Genomic DNA, 15,650 nt, shown 5'->3' on the forward strand with positions numbered 1-15,650 from the left:
GGTGTCGTCAATTTATGGTGTTATACCCTGTCAGTATCTTCTCTTGATATCTTCACTGGAATCTTCAGATACGTCAGTCAGGCAACCACAGCTCAGAAGTGGTGTGCTGTTTTCCTCAGAACTGATGTTGTACTCTAAAGTGATTATCTATTGCCATCCTCTTTGGGATCTTCTGTTGAACACTGGCCGGTAATAACGTTTCTTCAGGGGTAGCAGTTCATAAGCTGTTAAGGTATGCATTTTAGAGCACATGTTTACTGGACATATTTTTCTTGTTTTGATCCATACTACCACTTGCCAAAATATGGGAAGCAAAGAGCTTGCAGTAGAAGAGATTTATTTCACAATATTGAAAACCAAGAATACCTCATAGCTCTTAAGGTATGCGTTTAAGAACCCATGTTTACTTGACACTTTTGCTTCTATTATCGTGCACTTTCAGCTCGGTAGGTTTTCTCCATCCTTTTTTAATACACCCTGTATACACACACACACACACACAAACGGTGTTTCTCATTCCAGAAAACGGAAGGTGTCCCTGATCTTCTGTAGCTGTGTAGATACAGAGAGGACAACAAAAGAAATTTTGTAACATCAAACTTAATGAAAGAAGAAATGTACTTTCTTTTGCTTAAGGGTGCGATAGCGTGTCAGACACTTACAGACTCTCCTTTCAAGTTAAGCTCGATTTATCTGCAGACGTCGGCTGTGTTGACGTTATCGCACTTTGGAGTGAGCGCTCGGAGAGATAAGCTGGTTACCAAGTGACCCTTATCGCAATTTAACAATTGTGAAGTCGGCTGACAGATGTACCGCGCTGTGTGCTCTGGGGAGAGTTAAGTTTTTCAAACAGTGATTCCCGTTAGCGAAACTGCTAAGAAAATACGGTAGGTCCCGTCAGAGTTACTCTTATCAACACAATAATAGCAACTACAAATAAGAGAAGGAAGTCGGCAGTTACGTTTGGGGTAAACATCTCGAGCCATTAATATCACGAATTGCTATAAAATATCACGAATTTCTATAAAATTACCACTACAGGGAGCGAGTGGACTCGTATTTGACATTCTCTTTTTTACTGGTTAGTGATAATTTCGAGGAGCAAACTGTCTTTCTTAGCCCTGAATCGACAACAGATTACCTTTCTTCGAAACTCATTCAGCAGATGTAGTGATGCAGCAATAGATTTACAACTGCTGCAAGTTTAAATTTCAGTTTTGTGACCACGGCACAGAATAAACGTCAATAAGGTAATTTCGAGAACGAGTGTTACGTTTCTGATGTTTTAAGGCCAGTGTCGTACCCCATCCTCGAGGTGTCCACGAGAGTAGTTCTCCGACAAGATAACGCGACACCCGGCCTGCCTCAGTACGGAAGGCACTGGGCTACTCCCCCGGCTGGCGCACTCTCCGAGTCTCTCAGCCGCCGGACACTTCCGGTGACGGGCCGCCGACAGCCTGTCGCAGACACTGCTCGCCGGCCGCTACCACCGGTGGGGTCTGCACGCGGCGGCCGACCGAGCTCACTCCGGTTCGGTGCCGGGCTGCGACAGAGCAGTTTCTGAACTATCGATTGTAGTGGCCAATATTCTGAAGGTCCAAAAAAAATTATACATACTATTTGTGGAGAATGTGCCCTGCTTTGTCTGTTTCACGTCAGACTATTCGCTCGAATGAAAGAGAACTGACTTCCGACCATCAGCAGTACAACTCCACCTGTTCCGCAGGCAATGGATAACAAACTGTTTGTGCCCATTCGAATACAGATTGTGTACACTTGAGAAGTACCACATTTCGGTCAGACACAGAACTAGTGTCGAAATTTTAAAATTTCTGAATGTGAGACGTGTCAGCCGGCAACGACAGACAGGTTACGTAACCCCGGTCGGTCGGCGCGCTCTAGATCGGAGATAACCTGATAGGGGCCGCCACCTGACGATCGCGCACGCGGCAACAGGTGGACAGAGTGACGTCACGCGGACTCTGCCCCCGCCGCCAGCCATATAAGCGGGGAGCGGGCTGTCCGCGCCGACACCGCTGCACCGGCGACCGACGGAGCGTTCTGCGTGCTGCGCTGACTTTGTGACGTCACTTCTCCCCGAGTCTGAGGTGAGTAGAGGCTGGCACAGTTGCTCCACGCTGCCGGCAGGCGCCGCACTGCTCGGACAGCCGGTAGCCCCTCCCCGCACTTTAGGTCCTGCCGAGTCTGTGCGCGGCAGCTCTGTAATTTGCAAAGGGACACAGGGCGGGGCCGTAGTCAGGGGCCACGCGGCCGCCACCGTCAGGCCGTGTCTCCCCGATGCCCTGGGCCTTCGTGTTCTGCACCCGTAGCGTTACACGTCTTTCGTGTTCTAACCGGGAAAAGAATGGTTTTGCCGGAGCTGAAAGACACCGCTGTAATAAACTGTCGCAAATGTCGAGACGACATTGTGCAGTGTAGAGTTATCGACGTGAACAGTTCCTCCAAATGAAATGTGATTCGTATACTTTTCAATTCAAACACATTGTTCCCTTCAGTTGCAGATCAATTCACAGCCTTTGTCTCCAGGGAGGTAAGGTCAGACCAAGTTGCCAAAAAGCCTCTCAATATTACACAGAGATCAGACTATTGCTGTGATGTTTTTTACTGTGTTTTGTGTAGACAGTTGAAACCGCTTCGTAGGACAACTCACACGACACATCTGTGAAGAAAGTAGCAGCTAACTGGTAACAAAACTCAGTTTCTCAGTTTTTGCCGATGCTAACCTACCAGTCCTTCAGATGTAGAAGCACTTAAATTCGAAGGAACACACAGAATACGTTGTGGGGAAGGCTTACCAAAGACTGTGTTTTATTGGCAGGACACTCAGAAAATGTAACAGATCTACCAAGGAGACTGCCTACACTACGCTTGTCTGTCCTCTCTTATAATACTGCTGCACGGTGTGGGGTCTTTATCAGATAGGACTGTCGGAGTACATCGAAAATGTTCAAAGAAGGGCAGCACATTTTGTATTATCGCGATATACGGGAGAGAGTGTCACAGAAATGATACAGGATTTGGGCTGGACATCATTAAAAGAAAGGCGTTTGTCGTTGCGACGGAATGTTGTCACGAAATTCCAATCACCAGCTTTCTCCTACGAATGCGGAAATATTTTGTTGACATCGACCTACATAGGGAGAAGCGATTACCACGAAAGAATAAGGGAAATCAGAGCTCATACGCTATACGAGATTGGAATAATAGAGAATTCTGAAGGTGGTCGATGAACCCTCTGCCAGGCACTTGAATGTGATTTGCAGAGTATCCATGTAGACGTGGATGTAGCGAAGTTTTTGTGACGAAAATATCTGGAACTCTGTAGAGTAGTCGATTAAACGTGAAGGTTTCGTGCAATGGGAGAGGCGTCTTCCTTTACAGTTCAGTCATGTGTACTCTGAGACATCCAGTGATGGAACTGATTTCTGCTTTACATGTATATTGCTTCTGATCAGGCTTCACAGATCAAAGGAACTTTTGCGATAAGGAGGAATAAAATCACCCTCAGTTAAAGGTGCCACCAGTCTGGATTTAAATATAAATGATGTCACGTTACAAGTAAAAGGAGTTTGTTGGTTTACCAATTTTTACCACGACACAAATGAATAATCTTTGGACTTGGAATGATAAAATTTTTAGAAGATGAAAGCAGTTTCTAAGGGATTCCTGAGGCGTGTGTGTCAGGCAACCCCGGTAGCGAGTTTTCTGGACTGGTAGCTTCACTCATTTCGTGGCAAATGAACGGGGGAGGAACATGTGGTAGTTCCGAGGCTGTATTACATTGCTACAGCTTCATTATTGTTTTTCACTTCGTTATGTCATAGAGGTATGAGATTATATTCTCGAGCGAATTATGGCAGTCTGTGTTGAGTGCCGAGATTTGGTCATTACTGCGGAAAAGGAAAAAAAAGGTACTCACAGAGTGTGTGTGTGTGTGTGTGTGTGTGTGTGTGTGTGTGTGTGTGTGTGTATGTGTAAAGTCATAACAGAAATAGACACGAATATAAAACAGGAAATATGTTTATGGCTCTTGAGCAAGTACAGTTGTAATGCACTGGTCATTCTAGCAGTATGACACTGTGCAGTGACCTATTTTCGTCTTGAACTCTGCGACAGCCGTTTCGAATAAGTGAATGCGCACTACTTCACACCAGTCACTGGTGAATGCTCAGAACAGACAGCAGTGAGTGATGTAGGGAGTGTGACTTGTCAAGTGGGAGAGAGTCTGCAGAGGACACCGTACAGGCTGTGAAGGATTATGAGAACATATGTGGAGGAAGTAGGATCGCCCACCCCTGTAGTGTGACGTATAGCGCGCTCGCTTGGCGGCAGGGAGGTGAAGTGGAAATTCCGCACAACGGATTACAGACCGTGGGTGGTGCAGCCGCCCGCCTGAGTGAGGTTTTCAGGCGGTTTCCCACACTCGTTTACGCTAATGCTGGGTCGGTTCACGATTTCCACTGCACAAAATACGGTACAGAAGCAGCGAGAGTGCGAACACACACACACAGAACAAAGTGTACACAGTCAATAGACAGGATCCACAAGTGTCTCTCCTCTATTAGGTAACTGTAAGAAGAAGAAGAAGAAAAAGAAGAAGAGGAGGAGGAGGAGGTGTTGAGAAATAATGATCGCTAGTACTGACATAGCATGAGGGGAAAAGCGTAACCACAAGATGTGTGGCTAACAATATAAGACAGTGAGGCTCTTAAGTCGCAGACAGTCAGTGTTAAATACATCAGTGACAACGTATAAGTTACCGAGATTTGATCTGTGATGTTAGTAAGGGGAATAGTGAGACATGAGCTGCTTAGTTTACTGTATGAGAGTATGGGTCGACATTGTGACTCGATCGAATTTGAGTGGGGGAAGAGGAAGAACTCGTGGTGTTAAGGTAACTGCAATAAATAATGGGCAGCTATTTGTCCCCTGGTTTAGGTGAATTGTGTCAGTATCTAAAGTAGAGGTTATAAACACCGAATTTGAAATGCAATTAAATATTTGGTCTCCTAGAATCAGAAAGTGTAACTGAGAAATAAGATAAATGAAAACGATGCTGTTACGAATACCATCATTTACATTGTGAGTATGTGACGTCAGTTACAAAACGATAGCTCATGTCTCAGCTAACTGACAGACACATTCTCTGTGAGTCGCTGCACAGCTGACCAATTCTCGGTTAGGTGTCGTCTTGTCGGAATGCGTCCGAAAGGTCGGGAAGGATTCGCAGTCCGAGTCCGACAGTTACCCCGTGGCAGTGTTCGCCGTTAAGTCACCCCCGACTTTAGTAGCAGAAGTTCAGTGCACTGTGCGAGGGAGCTCCTAAGAGACGTGCGCAACTAGCTGCTAGCTGCGGAAGAATACAGATTTCTGGAGTCAAATATAACTCTTTTCGTAAATAACTGGAGAGATTGGGACGGTTACTGTCTCAATTTCTGCAGAAAGAAGTTAGGCAAATGAGGTCTGCACCGCTCCTGAGGACGCGTCCAAAATCAGGGTGCTGCGGCGAGACGGTAAGTCTGGAAAGCCGTGTTGTCGGAGATGTGCAGCTCGTCACGCGTGGCGCGAGTAGGCTCGTGCGCCGTACGAGTGTGGAGGGCGCCGTGTAAGGTGGGCTCGGTGGCGCCGTGTTTCAGGACCTTCCGCCATGTCGGCCGCTGCTGAGGTTCAGAGGACGGCGGCCGTGGACCTGGGCGCCCTGCTGGACGCGGGCGAGGGCGCGGTCGTCACGCTGGTGGCGGGAGAGACGCGGCTGGCGGCGCACCGCGCGGTCCTGGCCGCCAGGAGCCCCGTGTTCCGAGGCATGTTCCAGCACGACACGCTGGAGGCCAGCTGCGGCGAGGTCAGAATCGCGGACGTGGAGGGCCCGGTGCTGAGGGAACTCCTTTCTTACGTGTACACCCTGCAGGCCCCCCAGCTGACCGGCACGGCCCCGGAGCTGTTGGCGGCTGCCGACAGATACGGCCTGTCCGCCCTGAAGGCCGCCTGCGAACAGCAGGTGCTGGCGCAGCTGGAGGTGGAGACGGCGGCGGCTGCAGCTGTGCTGGCGGTGAGGCACTCGTGCCCCAGCCTAACTGCGGCCGCCATCAACTTCATAAGGTCTCAAACACACAAAGTAATGGCGACGCAGGGCTGGGCAGATGCAATGCGTAGCTGCCCTGAGCATCTGATTGAAGTCAGTCGGCTGCTTGGTGAGCCACCAGCAGAACCCAGGTGAGCACGGGGCAGGATGTTGTTCTATGTCTACCAGTAACATACGTGTGTGTGTGTGTGTGTGTGTGTGTGTGTGAGTATTTCTGAGACTAAAATATTTGTCAGCGTCTCACCTCGGATGTATCAGTGCTGTACAGTACCCGTGCACCGAATACCATTCGCTGACAGCTCACGATGGCATAATTGTCTTGTCACGACTGGTTTATTAAAGCTCCACGTTGAACTTTTTTTGTCAGCTGTTACGTCAAGTAAAGAAATCAGAGACGCCCAGTGTAACATCTCAGATACTTCCATTCTCTCCTGCTCCAGTTTCCCCACAGCCCATGTTCACTCCTATACAGTGCTGTGCTCAAACGTACATTCTCGCAAATTTCTTCCTCACTTTAACGCCCATCTTTGATACTAGTAGACTTCTCTCAACCAGAAATCCCATTTTTACCTGTGCTACTCCGCTTTTGATGTTCTCCTTCCTCCATCTGTTATTTTGCTGCCTAGTTAGCAGAGCTCCTTAACTTCAATTACTTTGTGACCATCAACCCTGATGTTAGGTTTCTCGCTGTTCTCATTTCTGCTACTTCCCATTACTTTCGTTTTTATTCAATTTCATCTCAAACCATATTCCGTATTCATTCGCTTCTTCATTCCATTCCCTGTAATTCTTCCCCACTGTCATTGAGGAAAGCAATCTCATCAGCAGTTCTTATCATTAATGCCGTTTCATCCTGATTGCTTCCTCGACGTGTAGACTCAACAGTACGAGAGAAAGACTACATCCCTCTTTTACACACATTTTAATCCAAGCACTTCGTTATTCGTTTCCCAGTCTTATTGTTCCCTCTTCGTTGTTGTAAATATTGTATCTCTCCTGTCTTTCCCAAAGCTTACCCCTAATTTTCTCAGAGTTTCGTACATCTTGCTCAATTTGACACTGTCGAATGCTTTTTCCAGGTCGGCAAATCCTATGAACGTGGCTTGATTTTTCTTCAGTCGTGCTTCCATTATCAACAGCATATCAAAATTGTCCCTCTGATGCCTTTAACTTTCCTGAACCGACATCTAACAGAACTTCAATATCGTGTTCCAGTCTTATGTACCAGCTGGTCAAACAGTCAGTATAAATTTGAAAACTTAATAAACCACGGAATAATGTAGATAGAGAGGTAAAAATTGACACACATGCTTGGAATGACATCGTGTTTTATTAGAACAAAAAAACAAAGACGCTTGAAAGATCACTTGCGCATGTCGTTTGGTGACGATCATGTGCTCAACCACCACTTTCGTCATGCTTGGCCTTCCAGGTCCCCAGACCTCAGACCGTGCGATTATTGGCTTTGGGGTTACTTGAAGTCATAAGTGTATAATGATCTACCGACATCCCTAGGGATACTGAAAGACCACATCCGACGACAATGCCTCACCATAGCTCCGGAAATGCTTTACACTGCTGTTCACAACATTATTCCTTGACTAGAGGTATTGCTGAGGAATGATGGTGGACATATTGGGCATTTCCTGTAAAGAACATCATCTTTGCTTTGTCTTACTTTATGCTAATTATTGCTATTCTGACCAGATGAAGCGTCATCTGTCGGACATTTTCTGAACTTTTGTATATTTTTGGTTCTAAAAAACACCATGTCATTCCAAGCCTGTGTGTCAATTTGTACATCTCTATCTTCATTATTCCGTGATTTATTCAGTTTTTTAAATTTATATTGACTTTTTGATCACCCGGTATATTATTCTTGTCAGTAACTTGGATGCATGTGCTGTTAAGCTGATGTTGCAATAATTCTGATACTTGTCTTGATCTTTTTCTGATAGTCAGATGGTGTATCACCAGACTCGTACATTCCACATTCGAACGTGAATAGTTATTTTGTTCCCACTTCTCCAATGATATTAGAAATTCCGATGCAATGTTGTTCATCCCTTCTGCCTTATTTGATACTGAATTTTCCATAGCTCTTTTAAATTCTGATTCTAATACTGAATCACCTATCTCTTCCATGTCGACTACTGTTTCTTCTTCTATTACGTCATCAGCCAAGTCTTTCACGTCATACAAGCATTCAGTGTATTCTTTCCATCTGTCTGCTATCTCCTCTGCATTTAACAGTGGAATTCCGGTTCCACTCTTAATGTTACCCCCTTTGCTTTTAATTTCACCAAAGTTTGTTCTGACTTTCCTGTTATGCTGAGCCAGTACTTCCAACAATCATTTCTTTTCTGATTTCTTCACCTTTTCCTGGAGCTATATGGCCTTAACTTCTACACACTTCCTATTTATTTCATTCTTAAGTGAGTAGTACATCTGTATTCCTGAATTTCCCTGAACATTTATGTACTTCCTACTTTCATCAACTGAAGCATTTCTTCGGTTACCCATGGCTTCTTTACAGTTAGCTTCTTTGTAGCTATGTTTTTCGTTCTAGCTTCTGTGATTGTTGTGTTCAACCATGTACCTGCTGACCTGTTCATTATCACAGTATCTATAGTCTCAGAGAACTTAAAGCACTCTTCGTTCCTTAGTACTACTATATCCCACTTCTTTGCACACTAATTCTTCCTTGCTAGTCTCTTAAAATTCAGGCTACTCTTCATCACTACTAAATTGTGATCTGCATCTGTATCTGCTTCTGGGTATGCCTTACAGTTCAGTATCTAATTCCAGTATCTCTACGTGACGATGATGCTATGTAACTGAAATCTCCCCACATCTCACATCCTTTCCCAAATGTTCCTCCTCTTCTTGTGATTCCGAAACAAAGTATTCGCTATTGCTAGCTCAAAGTATTGTACAATTCAACTAGTGTTTCTCCTCTCTCTTTCCTGATACCAAGTCTATATTCTCCTGTAATTCTTTCTTCTTCTGTTTCCCTTGCTGACTATTAGATTTTCATCTTCCTTTACATACTGAATTACCTGTTTAGTATCCTCACATAGTTTTTCTATATCTTCATCTTCAACTTGCGATGTCGGCATGTATACCTGAACTATCATTGTCGGTGCTGGTGTTGGTTCGCTGTCGATTCTGTTGGCAAGAACCCTATCACTGAAATGTTCACAGTAGCTCACTGTCTGCCCTACCCAACTACTCATAATGAATCCGACCCCTATTGCGCCATTTTCTGCTGCTGTTGATAGTACCCTATTCTCATCTGACCAGAAGTCCTTGCCTTCTTTCCATTTCACCTGAATGACCACCACCGTATGCAGATTGAGCGTTAACATTTTCCTTTTCCGCTACTGGCCATTAAAATTGCTACACCACGAAGATGACGTGCTACAGACGCGAAATTTAACCGACAGGAAGAAGATGCTGTGGTATGTAAATCATTAGTTTTTCAGAGTAATCACACAAGGTTGGCGCCGGTGGCGACAACTATAATGTGCTGACGTGAGGAAAGTTTCCAATCGATTTCTCATACACAAACAGCAGTTGACCAGCATTGCCTAGTGAAATATTGTTGTGATGCCTCGTGTAAGAAGGAGAAATGCGTACCATCACGGTTCCGACTTTGATAAAGGTCGGATTGTAGCCTATCGCGATTGCGGTTTATCGTATCGCGACATTGCTGCTCGCGTTGGTCGAGATCCAATGACTGTTAGCAGAATATGGAATCGGTGGGTTCAGGAGGGTAATACGGAACGCCGTGCTGGATCCCAATGGCCTCGTATCACTAGCAGACGAGATGACAGGCATGTTATACACATGGCTGTAACGGATCGTGCAGCCATGTCTCGATCCCTGAGTCAACAGATGGGGACGTTTGCAAGACAACAACCATCTGTACGAACAGTTCGACGACGTTTGCAGCAGCATGGACTATCAGCTCGAAGACCGTGGCTATGGTTACCCTTGACGCTGCATCACAGACAGGAGCGCCTGCGATGGTGTACTGAATGACAAAACTGGCTGCACGAATGGCAAAATGTCAATGGCGACATCACGGTGAACTCACATTGGAAGCGTGTATTCGTTATCGCCATACTGGCGTATCACCCAGCGCTATGGTATGGGGTGCCATTGGTTACACATCTCGGTCACCTCTTGTTCGCGTTGACGGCGCTTTGAACAGTGGACGTTACATTTAAGATGTGTTACTACCTGTGGCTCTACCCTTCATTCGATCCTTGCGAAACCCTACATTTCAGCAGGATAATGCACGACCGCATGTTGCAGGTCCTGTACGGGCCTTTCTGGATACAGAAAATGTTCGACTGCTGCCCTGGCCAGCACATCTCTCACCAATTGAAAACGTCTGGTCAATGGTGGCGGAGCAACTGGCTCGTCACAATACGCCAGTCACTACTCCTGATGAACTGTGGTATTGTGTTGAAGCTGTACACGCCATCCAAGCTCTGTTTGACTCAATGCATAGGCATATCAAGGCTGTTACTACGGCCAGAGGTGTTTGTTCTGGGTACTGATTTCTCATGAGCTATGCACTCAAACTGCTTGAAAATGTAATCACATCTCATTTCTAATATAATATATTTGTCCAATGCATACACGTTTATCATTTGCATTTCTTCTTGGTGTAGCAATTTTAATGGGGAGTAGTGTATTATTTTCTAGCTTTCCAACCACATTCTAACTCCTCACGTTCCACGTCTGGACTCGTGTAATGTCATCCCTTGGTTGGTTATTCAATCTTTTTGTCAGGTCATGTCACTCTTGGCAGTCTCTTCCCAGGTATCCGAATGGGCACTAGTCTGGAAGCTCTTGGCAGGATCATCATGATACGTGTTCAGTTACAGGCCACATGTTCTGTTGGTACTCTTTGCGTACCTTTAATGAAGTGGTTTCCATTTCCTTCTCATGCCACTCATGATTGCTGAATCTTCCACTAACCTAAACGGCAAGGCAGAGCCCTGAGCCTCCTTGATCCCCTCCGCCCACTTTGACAAGGCTGTTGGCTGAATGAGGGTGACCTTTTATGCCGGGAGCCTTCGGCTGCCAATGCTGATTATTTTTATTCACAATGTGGATGGCGGGATTCGAGCCCAGGATCGAGGACGACGATACCTCTAGACGACGGGCTCCAAACAGCAGGGTAATGATTCTCAGTCATACGTCCAGGCGCCACGCAGGGTAGCAGTGCGGTCTGAGGCACATTGTCACGGTCTGCGGGGCTCCCCCCTCACCCCCTTCCTGTTGGAGGTTCGAGTCCTCCCTTCGGCATAGGTGTGTGTGTGTTGTCCTTAGTGTAAGTCAGTTTAAGTTAAAGTAGTGCGTAAGCGTAGGGACGGATGACCTCAGCAGTTGGATCCCGTAACATCTTTCCTAAAATTTACAAATTTTTTTACAGCCGTCCAGTACAGAAGGTGGTGTGAGCACAGGGGCTCCTCATGCACATTGTGAGTGAACGACAAGAGAACAATCCAGTCAGCACGACAGCATGGTCACACACAGTGGTGGGCCTTACAGTCACATTGTGTTCTCGTCTCTGTTCAGCCATCACCCGCAATATGTGCCATGCCTTTCCTCCTAGGAAACACACAGGTACTGGTTACCTCAGTACTGGATGCTGGAGGAGCAGGCGACAATTCTCTGCCCTACTGTCACGTCTGTAATCGTCTCTGGCGCTGCCGGAGGCCGTCCAGTGGAACGCACCAGTTTGCTCCTACTGGGATACGCCAGATTACGTCGCCTATGGATCTATTTGAGTCTGAAGCATCTTCTACAATGTCAGTGCTGATGTGACGCTTAGATCCGACTCCTATTTGTTACTCTCTGTCTCTCAGATACGTATGCTTCATACAGGGCTGTCTCCTTTATTTTTCAAATCTTTTGGAATGTGTATGCAATACTCTACAGATTACTTGACAAGTTGTAAACTTTGCCTGTGAGGCAATGTTGCCTCTACTGCCTGACCCACTTTTTCTTGTAACAGCAGCCTGTAGTGTAATCTTCTCAATCTCAGTCTCTGTTGTCCAGTTTAAAACGGAAGATAATGTTTGAGTCAGAAACACATAACCCTTGCTGTCTTTTCAAGAAATCGAATTATAGAGACATCACATGCCTGTATGATTTTGTCTGCTTTACTGAAAAGCAAATTTTGAAACTACTCATTGTAACGTTTGCAGTATAGCTGTTGTAGTTCCTGGCCATCGCCTTCTTCATTCCCTCAGGCCTCAAACGTATTGCATGGTAGTTATCCACTGTTCATCAAAATATCAGCATATCAAACAACTCTTGTATGTAAGTTGGTACCCCGACTTACCAGATTATATCTTTTCTATCTCCTCCCCCCCCCCCCCTTCTCTCTCTCTCTCTGTCTTCAGTGAAATCATTGAGATCCATAGATTAGGTTTCAACCAACCTCACAAACCAGCCGACTTGAACTGCTTCTCAGGTTGTGCCCGACAGGTGTTGTGTGAGTGAGGCAGAGCTGCTGGCCCCTGCGGCCGGGCTCTCGTGTCCAGTTTGGTGTCCACCTCCAGCCTCGCCTCTTGTTTTCCAGCGCGCCAGCCGCCCCCGCTGCCCGGCCGCCCAGCAGCATCAGCCAGACCACCGCCGCCGCCCCCACCGCCCCCGCCGACTCCGCCGCCCGGCCGCCCAGCGGCAGCAGCCGGCCCCCTGCCGCCGTCCCCGCCGCCCCCGCCGACCACGCCGCCCCCGCCGCCCGGCCGCCCAGCGGCAGCAGCCGGACCACCACCGCCGACCGCGCCGCCCCCGTCGACCCCGCCGCCCCCGCCGACTCCGCCGCCCCCGCCGCCCGCCGATCTCCCCCGCCGCCCGACAGCGCCGCCGTCTCCCGCCTGCGGTGAGTGGCGCCGCTGCAAGTCCGCGACTTGTACCCTCACGCCAACACTTACTGCCGTGTCAACCAAACGTTATACTAACGAAGAATTCGAATTTCATATAGTTTTTGTAATGTTAGATGGCGCCCAGGTTATAGTTACCAGGAAAAATTATTTCCTTGCTTAACGGTGTGTTGAGTGTAGTTGCCACTTTCGATGGTCTTTATGCGTGTTACAAATTAATTGTGAAGGAAATGGGTGTGAAGCCAGGGTTTCAGTGTATCGGCATTCACGTAACCTACAGGATGCATTAATGAATCGTTGCGTATACAGGTGTATGCACAGTCCCAAAAGAAAAAAAATACAGTGATAAAGTAAGAGTAAGCAGAATTAGAAGTAAGAGGGCTCAAAACCGGCTGTTAACAGCAGAGGGTGTTGATATGGCTTGTTTCGTGCTTGTCCTCAAATATTATTCGAATTTGTTTGAGATGACTTTGCAGTATGGATACTTTCGTATTGTAGGGCATATTCTGAGGCCTCAAGTGATCACCAGTTCAGTACTGGAGGGCACCGCAGAGGGTAAATATCGAAGAGGGAGACCAAGAGATGAGTACACTACGCAGATTGAGGAGGATGTAGGTTGCAGTAGGGACTGGGAGACGAAGAACCTTACACAGGATAGAGTAGCATGGAGAGCTGCATCAACAACTTTCGTACGTAGCAGCCATTGATGATCTTAATGCAAATTAAAGCTCTGGTAGTAACGTTTAGAAATGAAGAAACACAGAAAACATCAGCCACAATGAAAGTTGGAGTCAGGGGTGAAGGCAGGCTCAGGTGGGGTGGCGGCTGCGGTGCCCGTCGACGAAAGGCGGCAAACAAGGTCAGCTCTGCTGTGGGCGTGGCAGGGTGGAGGCGTGTGCAGCACTGCACACCCCGCCCACTTTAAACCACGCCCTGCAGCTGGTGGGGTCTGCCACGCTTCTCGAGCACAGCATCTCCAGTCAGCGCAGAGCAGTTTTTTCCTTAACAACTTCCTAATATTCATCTCGCTTGTTCGAAATCAGCGACCGATGTCAGTGGACATACATAGTCAGCTTTATAAAAAAGTATGCCCTACAGCCAACTGAAAGGTTTACAACATGGCTTCACTGAGGCTCCACTGACATAGCTGTTTTTGAACTTGAAGAAGGTGCTTGATGTACCAGAATAACATCTGCACAGGACTAGGACTAGCAACATTGCGACTATTCAGCATGCCATTTGAAACTGATCAGAGCAGAATGGAGCAAGACGCAATAGAATAGAGGAGTGTCCTAAGTTTCAAGTGGGAAAGTAGGTGCAAAATAAATGCTGTAACTTAAATATATGCACTGAGTTTAGAAAACACATTGCTCCCCCTATACGGAGACTCACGGATTTCGTGGCTCGGTTACATATCGTGGTCAGCTGTAGACATGTACAGCGTGTGGACCTACTTGTGATCGAACCACCGGCCTCCTACTGTTACAATCCAGTTTCGTTATTCTATTAGTGAAGCGAGGGTTGCATCGTTCTGTCCAACGGAACCATCTGTGATAACGTCTCGGTGTTGCACCGCCCAGAACCCTACCAGGCTGCCTTGACTGATTTGGTTTTTTCTCCTAGTTCACTATATTTTAACGACGGTTTGTTTTCATACATTGACACGTTTGTCGGATATATAGCGATTGTCAGCTGCCTTTCATGGAAACACAGCTTGACCGTGTGCCACTCCCGCCTGCATAGCTCCATAAATGTGCGAACTTCAGATACATTAACTTCTTACACGGGAAACAGCCTCTTCACGCTGTGTACAGTGTCACTGTGGGCAACTGGCAAAATAGCACCACGGAATAACAATACTGACTGCACAGGAGTGAAGCTCAGCTTACACACTAATAGTGAAAGCTACCCACAGCTACTACTGGATTTTACACTACTATTATTGTCGAGTGTAAAACTGATGAGAGTAATTACAGCCTTATCGGAAACTGGATCGTCCCAGTGGCAGGACGTGGCCAGGGTTTAACGTGGCGTGAGCGGCCACTTGCATTTTGTAGGCTGGTGGGTGCAGCTGTCAGTGCGGTGACGTCAGGCCGGGTCCTGCCTGCACCTCACTGGTGCTGCAGGCAAGTTTCAATGACAAAGTGTTCAGGTTTGGAGTTGAGAATATTTGGTGCATCAGTGAAATGAGACAGCAAATCCAGTGAAAAACTGCAAACACTGTATTCCCCATTAACTGACACCACAGTTCTGAACCAATGTGGTACACTGGTGCTGGCCACTGTTGTTTGACGTTCCGGTGAGTCTCTGGAGTTGGCTCCCTGCCCCAGTGAGAGAAAGTGATGGTGCAACCAAGCCCTGACACCTTCACGGATCGGACTGCTCCCTGGACAGCATACGAGGTGCGGCTAGAAAAAAAACCGGACTGATGCTGGAAAAAACATTTATTTACAATTATTTACAATTTCATGTTATCTCCTTCAATGTACTCTCCTCCTCGGTCTCTACACCGCTCCATACGAATTTTCCACTGTTCATTGCAATGCTGCAAATCATTTTCGGTAAGTCCATACATTACTTCCGTCGCTTTTTCTTTTACTGCTTCAACAGTCTCAAATCTAGTTCCTTTCAAAGCTGAC

The 15,650-nt window shown here is 46.9% G+C and overlaps 1 protein-coding gene across 1 annotated transcript; it reads left to right on the forward strand.

Moving 5' to 3' along the window:
- Positions 1-2,048: 2,048 nt before the first annotated feature.
- Positions 2,049-6,238, forward strand: LOC126108367 (speckle-type POZ protein-like). The gene is made up of 2 exons (XM_049913581.1): positions 2,049-2,108; positions 5,658-6,238. The coding sequence occupies exon 2, from the start codon at positions 5,669-5,671 to the stop codon at positions 6,236-6,238; it is 570 nt and encodes a 189-aa protein (XP_049769538.1). The 5' UTR covers positions 2,049-2,108; positions 5,658-5,668.
- Positions 6,239-15,650: the final 9,412 nt, after the last annotated feature.

Source organism: Schistocerca cancellata, chromosome 11 (genome assembly GCF_023864275.1).
Source record: "Schistocerca cancellata isolate TAMUIC-IGC-003103 chromosome 11, iqSchCanc2.1, whole genome shotgun sequence".
Classification (NCBI taxonomy): Eukaryota; Metazoa; Arthropoda; class Insecta; order Orthoptera; family Acrididae; genus Schistocerca; species Schistocerca cancellata.

Bases quoted from the DNA above. Each gene is read 5' to 3' on its own strand.
- LOC126108367 (XM_049913581.1), top strand. From the start codon at position 5,669: ATGTCGGCCGCTGCTGAGGTTCAGAGGACGGCGGCCGTGGACCTGGGC.